Source organism: Oreochromis niloticus, unplaced genomic scaffold, assembly GCF_001858045.2.
Source record: "Oreochromis niloticus isolate F11D_XX unplaced genomic scaffold, O_niloticus_UMD_NMBU tig00000417_pilon, whole genome shotgun sequence".
NCBI lineage: Eukaryota > Metazoa > Chordata > Actinopteri > Cichliformes > Cichlidae > Oreochromis > Oreochromis niloticus.
This window is the reverse complement of record NW_020327160.1, coordinates 127835-135882: the sequence shown is the minus strand read 5'-3', so window position 1 is coordinate 135882 and position 8048 is coordinate 127835. Positions and strand designations below refer to the sequence as shown.

Here is an 8048-nt window from a genome sequence, read left to right as displayed (position 1 = left end):
GAGGAACATGCATCACAGCTGCGGCAAAAGTCTTCCATATCCCTCCGCTGCTGACCCCAGTAGTAGCCCTGGCGGAGGCGGCGAAGGGTCTTGGAGACCCCAAAGTGGCCAGAGCCAGTGCTCCCATGGCAGGCTTCCAGCACAGCTGACCTCAGCGACCTTGGCACCACAACCTGCCACCTCTCCTCCCCTGTGGCAGGATCCTTCCAGGCACGTTCCAACACCCCCTCCTTCAGCCTGAGAGCTGTAAACTTGGCCCACAGCCCCCTGGTACAGATGGAAAACCCAGTGACCTCATCCCAAAGGGGTCGCTCCTCCTTCTCCAGCCACTGCAGGACTGGCAGCAGGTCAGTGTCTTGTTCCTGCCGTGCCCTCCACTCCGCTGCATCCACCACCAGAAGAGCCCTGCAGGTGAGCTGTGTTGCTCCATCCATTGTTGTGAGTTCCCGCTCTGTCTCCTCTCGCTTCTCACAGTAACGGCAGCCAGCTGCAGCACACGGGCGGCGAGAGAGGGCGTCTGCGTTAGAATGATGCGTCCCTGCTCTGTGCTCCACAGTGAAATTGAAGGCTTGGAGCTCCTCCAGCCATCGAGCCACCTGTCCCTCTGGCTCCCTGAAAGACATCAGCCACTGGAGGGCGGCATGATCAGTTTTGATAACAAATGATGTGCCACACAGGTAGTACTTAAAGTGTCTCACCCTGCCACCACGGCCAGCAGCTCTCGTCGTGTGACACAGTAGCGCCGCTCACTCCTGTTCAGGACCCGGCTGAAGTACGCCACCACCTTCTCACCTTCCGGCCCAACCTGCGACAACACAGCTCCCAGCCCCACATTGCTTGCGTCAGTGTCCAGGACAAAAGGCAGGGTGGGGTCAGGGGGGCGAGGACTGGGGACTCCGTCAGTGATCTGCGGAGGGTGTTGAATGCCTGCTGACAGTCCTGGGTCCAGATGAAGTCACGGTCCTTCTGCAGCAGGCGGGTCTGCGGGGGTCTCTGAGGTGGAGGTGGATGCTGCGGCAGATGCTGGGCAGACCGGGGGAGGAATAAGCTGCACCTTCTTCCCATCAGGGAGTATGAGGAAGCCTTTGCCCAAGTCCAGTACACCACCAATGGCTCGCAAAAATCCAGCCCAAGGATGCAGGCGTCCTGCACGTCAGCCACCCAGGCAGCATAAGGCACACCGAGGTCCCCCACCTTAAACTGGAACACTCCCCTCCCTCTAATTGGGGCCAGATCCCCGGTCACAGTCTTAAGTCGCACATCAGTCGGTTGCACAGCAGTCCCGGTTGGGACGACATCGGGTCGGACCAGCGTTGCATTGGACCCTGTGTCCAGAAGGGCCGTACAGGACACCCCCGCAATCATCACTGGAACATGGCAAAAGTCGCCAACCTGGGTCCAGCCCACAGCGATGACCGCACTGGGTGGAAATGGCGGTGGTGTGGGGAAGTCGTTCTCCCTGGCCCGTGTACTCCCACCTACACGGGCCCGTGGGCGTTTCCCTGAACCGCTGCAAGCTTGGGGCACTGCCTGATGAGGTGTCCGACTTGTCCACATCCCCAGCAGCTCTGTGGTCGGCGGCGTGGGCCAGCCCGAGGGGAAGGCGACTGCAGAGAAGCCGTCTGAACCAAACTGCACGGGCCCGCCGGCATCTCCATCCGCCCTGCAGGTGCTGACATAGCCCTCACCACATGCGTGTCATCAGCGCCCCCAGAGGATCCTGCAAGCATCTCCCTCTCCAACGCTAGCTCCAGGGCTGCACTGAGCGTGGCCGGTCGAGCAAGCTGAGTCTGCATACGGAGCTCTTTAGGGCTCAGGGCCTGCAGGAACTGGTCCCGAGCTAACTCCGCCTGCACTGATGGTGGCATGCTGTCATACGCCCTCCGGCAGAGACACTCGACTTCATGGGCCAAAATGCGAAGGGGCTCACCTGGCAATCTGCGTCTGTTGTGGAACTCCGACCTCAGCAGCACCGGTTGGTTATACTGCCCGAAACGTCTCTGAAGTGCCCCAACCAGAGCATTATAATCTCCCCTTTGCTCCTCGGTCAGCAGCAGCAGGCATGCAGCTGCATCCTCACAAAGGCACAAAGCCAATTGGAGAGCTTTATGTTCCTCAGACCAGCCAGCTGCAACAGCTAACAGCTCAAACTGTGCAATAAACACTTCCCATGGCGTCTTGCCGCTGAACTTAGGCGTTTTTATGTTCGCGGCAGCTTGCTGGGCGCCGCCATGTTTGTTTACATCACGTGACAGCGCGCCAAGCGAGGTCGACTCCCTCCCACCGGAATCGCGGCCACTGTGCGAAAATGTCCCGAGCCTAGCCAAACCTGGAGAAAATCCAGCCTCAGCAGACAGCCGCAGCGCCGTTTCCCTCACTCTATGGGCAGGCGAGCGCGGACGAACCTCCCTCTCCTCCCTCTCCTCCGTCTCCCTCTTAATCTTGTCCGGCAACATCCTCCGGTCTCGTGACGGTCAGCGTCGCCAGCAACAGGGTGTCGGGCGTTTCAGGCGGTCGGTCGTCACTTCTGACACCAGTGTAATGAGCTCCGGAAAGGAGGAGACAGAGGTTTCGTTCGACTTGCTTCCTGCCGGGTTGGTCAGAGAGCACAGCCGTTTATTGCAGAGAACACTGCCGCGAGCTAACTGCCCAGCGCGGCCAAGGCACCGCCAACAACAACAACAACACACACAGGGCGCCCTCTCACCCCGGAAGGACACACCGTCGCAGCAAGAGGGCGTCACCTGTCACCATGGTAACATAACATTTAACCATCGTTACAATATATTAAAATTACAACAATAAAAGAAACAATAAAATAGCTACATTTTTCTGATGTACACAGTCACATCAAAGACAGGAATACGTTCAGAGTGATGATTTCACACAAACATGTTTACGTCTTTTAAAGTCTGCAAGTGAAATCAATTGACAGCTTTAAATCCTTTTGCAATGTATTCAATGAAGATGGGGCAGAGGAAAGATTGTCACCAATCACAATACCAAGGTATTGTTATGAGGGCACAGTTTCAACAGAATTTCCTTTAGCAGATACAAGAGAAGGAAGTAGTGCCAGCACACTCTTTCTGTTTTAGAACAACATGTCTTTGTTTTTTTCTGTATTTAAAACCAGTCTGAGCTGACCCAGTGGAGACTGAATATTATCAAAAACTTGCTGTAACTGTTTGAAAACCAGGTCGTTGGTACGAGCACAACAATAAATAATTGTATCATCTGCATAAAATGCACCGGTGCATCTGGATTTTGTCCTACACTGTTAAGATGAACAGCAAATAATGTAGGGCCCAGGACAGAACCCTGTGCTGCTCCATTAGTGACATTTCAAAAACTGGAAGAGAGACCATTGCATAACTGCACGCACTGCTTATGCTTGTGGTCTATGTTTTGTCTGAAAGGCCTATTTCCAGTAATCTCTCACACATGCAGTGATCACTCAGGTCGTTGGCAAAAAGTGTAGATGTGGAAAACCTATGCGGCATATTGGTTAAAAAAAGGTCAATAAGAGAAGATTTATCTGGGTATTTGGGTTTGAGGCATGTGGGGATTTGAATAATTTGCGTTAGATTTAAAAACAAACAGTGCCAGTGTGCCTTAAAATCATGAGACACAGAAGAAAGCCAATCTGAATTAAAATCACCTACCAGAATGAGTTCATTGAAATGAAGTTCACATAAAGGTGGAACCAGCGAAGGTAATGTGCTGAGGGCAGCAGATGGCTCTTTAATGCCACAGTGTAACTGAGGCTACGTCCACACGTACCCGGGTATTTTTGAAAACGGAGATTTTCCGTTTTCGTTTTAAAAAATAATCCCATCCACACGTAAGCGCAGAAATGAAGGAAAACACTGCTAGGAACATGCCAAAGCAACAGATGGCAATATATTCCTAACCGTGTAGAAATGTTGGCCAATCAGAAGTCTAGAAGCCTTGGTGGGAAATAGTAAACAAACATGGGGCATAGAAGCAGAACCGAGTCCTATATGTGGAGGGACTGTGTGTGTATATGTAAGCATTTAAACACTTCAGAGAGTACAATTAACAGTAACAGTATTGTAGAAATTCATTTAACCGAAACAATAACGTGGCGCACAGTGTGATGTCAAAACAGGCGCACACCTTTGACGCTGCATTTTCTCCGTTTTCCTTGTCCACACGTAAATGCAAAAACGGAGTTTTGGAAAATATCCACCCTGACAGGCATTTTTAGAAATCTCCGTTTTCAGTGACCGAAAACGCCGTTTACGTGTGGACGAAAGGTGCAAACGCATAGAAAAATCTGCGTTTTCAAAAATACCCGTGTACGTGTGGACGTAGCCTGACTCAGAATGAAAAACTCAGGTCAAATAGTAAAGCATGGGAGCTGAGTAGAATGCAGGGGGTTCAACGCCTTTTATGACTATTCAATCATTCTTTAAGCAGAGTTCATGCTTGTAACTGTCATTGTGTTATTAAAGTGAAAAGCCACAGCTAACGGTGTGGAGGCTGCAGAGCAGAAACCCACACAGCCCGTCTGCTGCAGGAGAGCAAGTTTGGATACAGTCAGTTTGTGCTTCACTCACACGGGTTGTTGTTTATCACACAATGAAAGTAGAATCAAATTCTTCATCTTGAAATCTTTATTATTCACACTTACAAACACAACTACACTGTTTGACATTTGAAAATCAACCAAAAGCAAATCAAACAGAAAACTTGTGATAAAAATATACCTGATGATTTTTGTTACTACAATAAAAATCACAATAAGTACAAAAAGAATTCTAACTCAGAGTAACAATACATGTAAAGATGTATTTATTTCAGATGATCTTCTAACTATTGAATAAAAAGCCAAAATAAGCACAACACATCATAACTAACATTTGTGATACTGATCAAAGTGATGAATGAGATGAATTGATGAGATTTGATGGTGAGAAAAGGCGAGCAGAAAACAGTCAGTCAGCATGTGTGCAGTTGGTGGACGGTCCCTTGTTTGTGAGGATCATCAGCAGCGAGAGTCCACAGCAGTACACCAGACTCTTCACTATCAGCACTGTGTACAGCAGGCAGAGCAGCTTCACCCTGCACTGAGACTGGAAGGACACTGAAGGACAGACAGACACAAAGAGACAGACAGACAGTCGGGTTATTCCTCTCAGATCAAGGAGAAAAAGTCCAAATAGAAACAGTCACAGCTTCTTCTTCAAGTGGATGAATTGATGTAGTGTTTGTGTCCACTTGGGGGCAGAAGAACTCCACAAGCAGCTAACAAACTGATCTCTGACATATTATGGTCTGTCTGCTGTTTGGTGCTGAGCAGCTAGTGTACAGTGGCTTTATCAGAGCTTGTTGGATGAAGATTTGATCAATTAGTGCAACTTTAAGTCCCTAAACTTGTTCCAGCTCCCTCATTGGACATTGGAGCTGTCCATGCAGAGAGGCAGCAGGTGATCTTACAGTCAGCTGGCTGCAGAGCTGGCAGGTCTGCTGGCTCTCTCTCTGGAGGACAGGAGGCTGCTGGAGCTGGAACCTCTGAAACAGAAAAGGAGTCAAATGTTTGGAGCTGCAGTGATAAATGTCAGTCCTCTGCTCCTCTGCTCTCTTTGACAGCATCTCCACATGAAGCTGAATCACTGCTGAACACAGTCACCAAGCCTTCATTACCTTGTTGTGTTTGGGCCTCCACTGTGCCCCCCTCGTGCTTCACCCAGCAGCTGTATTTATATGTGTCAGAATCACTCCCATCAACCATCCTGATGGCAATGGTGCGTCCCGACTCTCTGAGCTCCAGCTGCTCTCCCTCAGCAGGGGCAGCTCCTCCGCTTCTCCGCCGTTCTTCTTCTGTCTTTTCCAGGAGAACTGGACCAGAGGAGGAAACATGGCTGAGGCCACACACAGCAGGGAGCTGTTCCCCTCCAGGTGGGCTCTGGATGCTGCTGGGTACACGCTCACCACGGGCTTCACTACCTGCTCATCTGAAGTTTGACAGCAGCAACAAGCAGCACAGACACACATTCACACAGTCAGCAGCAGCTTCCAGCACTGCACTGCATTCAGTCTGATCCTGGAAACTACATGGACTCTGATCACTAAACTACTCATCAATACAGCACAAAGTTCACTACATACACTGGATTCAGCTTCATATCAAACACAGTCATCACCTCATGTCATCATGGCTCACATGTGGAACACTCAGCATGATTTTAAAAGTCAAATTAAATTCATTTCATTTTAATTCAGGGTTTTTTTAATTGTTTTATAGAAATTTAGTTTAGTCCAATTTTAAAATATATATATTTGTCTTTATACAAGTGAAAATGTATTTTTCTTATTAGTCCTTAGACACGAGTTCTAACAGAGATACTCTTCTGTCCAAAAATAAATTGATCTTTTTTCATATTGTTTTGTACTATTAGTAAAATTAAATATCATTTCACAAAATTCAATTCAGCAGATAAAATTTCCATTCTTCTTGTCTTTGATATATTTTACCATAAAGACCATATTTGTCTTTCAGAATTATTTATTCTTAAATATTTTTGTGTAAAAATTGGAAAAGTAATGCAGTGATTATTTTAAGTTATGTTTTTATTCATATAAAAAACTGTAGCAACCATTTTAAACACTAAAACTGAAAATGTGAATAAAATGTTTTCAATAATATGAGATATACTTCATGATATTTTTAGTCATAAAATGCAAATTATTTAACAAAGTATATTTAATAAATATTTGTATTGTAAAGTATTTTGGAAAATTTAAGTATTATTAACTTTTTATTGTCACGTACAAATCCACACACACAACTTAATCTCAGAAATACATATCGGAGTTTAACAATGTCATATTCATCCTAAATTTATTTCATATCATTTTTGAGTTTTCTAATCAGTATCTGTTTTTATCATTTTTTTTTTTACCAGAAGACACTTTTTGAAGTAGTTACATAAATGTTTGATTATTGAAAAAATATTTGTTCCTCAACATAAAGCAAATATTTCCTCAAACCATATTTGTTCATTTATATTAATTTAATTTTTAACATCAAATATGATCTTGTGTTGAAAAACCAGCAGATGGTGCAGAATTACTGAGATGATCAAATCCTAAATATTTGTAACATCACTAATATTTGCAGAAATAAAGAATAACTTTAGTTGTTCAGTGAGATTTCAACATGTTCTCAGAGATTATTGAGCTTTTCTTATGTAACAATGGCTGCAGATGAATTCTCTACTAATGATGAAAAACTAACATGTAAAGCCTGAAGCAGCAGAAACTGACTTTAAACACATTTTCAGCTTCTACAATAAAACAACTGAAGGAAAATAAATGTTTGTTCTTACCTGTTACAGACAGTTTAGTTCCAGAGCCAAAGATGTAGTAGCCATATCCTCCCACAGTGAAACAGACTGCTACAAAAACCTGTCTGCTGTTGAATGTGTCAGCTGAGGTGAATGAGTCCAAATGAGGAAGCAGGATCATATTTCAGCTCCATGATGTGTTTCTCTAATGTTCATATCAACATGACTGTCTCTTCTTCTCTTTTCTTTTAGCCACACTAGCAGCACGGCTCTGATGTTAATGTCAGTCTGTTGGTCAGTCCACTACTTTAGTCCACATGAAAATAGAAAATCACTATATAAGCACCAGTCCATTTATCCCCTCAATGATACACCACTACAATGAAACATGCTGCTGATAGTATCATGGTTTGGCCCATCTGGCTCACCATCATTAATCACACAATCAATTTTGAATTACAGCAGCAAATTCTAAAGAAAACTATCAGAACATCTGTCTGTGAACTGAATCTCAGGAGAAAGTGGGCCATGCAGCACCACAATGACACAAACCAGTCAAGTTTTATTTGTTCCAAATAATGGTGAAAGAAAAATAATCCAGTGAATCCAGCGAGTGATGTGATGAGTCTCTGATGTCTTTCTGATGTGGTTTTGTTGCGTCCTTCAAACCACACCTGCTGTATTTTAGAAGTGAAACATGTTGGTCTGCACAGGCTCTTCTATTTTCAACACTGACAG

The 8048-nt window shown here is 45.7% G+C and overlaps 1 protein-coding gene and 1 non-coding gene across 2 annotated transcripts; both read right to left on the bottom strand.

Moving 5' to 3' along the window:
- Positions 1 to 999: 999 nt before the first annotated feature.
- On the bottom strand, positions 1000 to 2648 carry LOC112844604 (uncharacterized). The gene is made up of 2 exons (XM_025904229.1): positions 1981 to 2648; positions 1000 to 1610 (listed from the first exon to the last, which is right to left on the bottom strand). Exons 1-2 carry the CDS (start codon positions 2454 to 2456, stop codon positions 1262 to 1264), a joined length of 825 nt encoding a protein of 274 aa, XP_025760014.1. The 5' UTR covers positions 2457 to 2648; the 3' UTR covers positions 1000 to 1261.
- A 2144-nt stretch (positions 2649 to 4792) lies between these two features.
- Positions 4793 to 7658, bottom strand: LOC100707252 (immunoglobulin lambda-1 light chain). The gene is made up of 4 exons (XR_002060630.2): positions 7353 to 7658; positions 5668 to 5978; positions 5461 to 5535; positions 4793 to 5107 (listed from the first exon to the last, which is right to left on the bottom strand). It is a non-coding gene; the product is annotated as an immunoglobulin lambda-1 light chain (transcript).
- Positions 7659 to 8048: the final 390 nt, after the last annotated feature.

Coding starts and splice junctions, on each gene's coding strand:
- LOC112844604 (XM_025904229.1), bottom strand. CDS start 2,456: ATGTTGCCGGACAAGATTAAGAGGGAGACGGAGGAGAGGGAGGAGAGG. Junction 1,611..1,980: donor AGACGTTTCGGGCAGTATAA/CCAACCGGTGCT, acceptor ACGGCTTCTCTG/CAGTCGCCTTCCCCTCGGGC.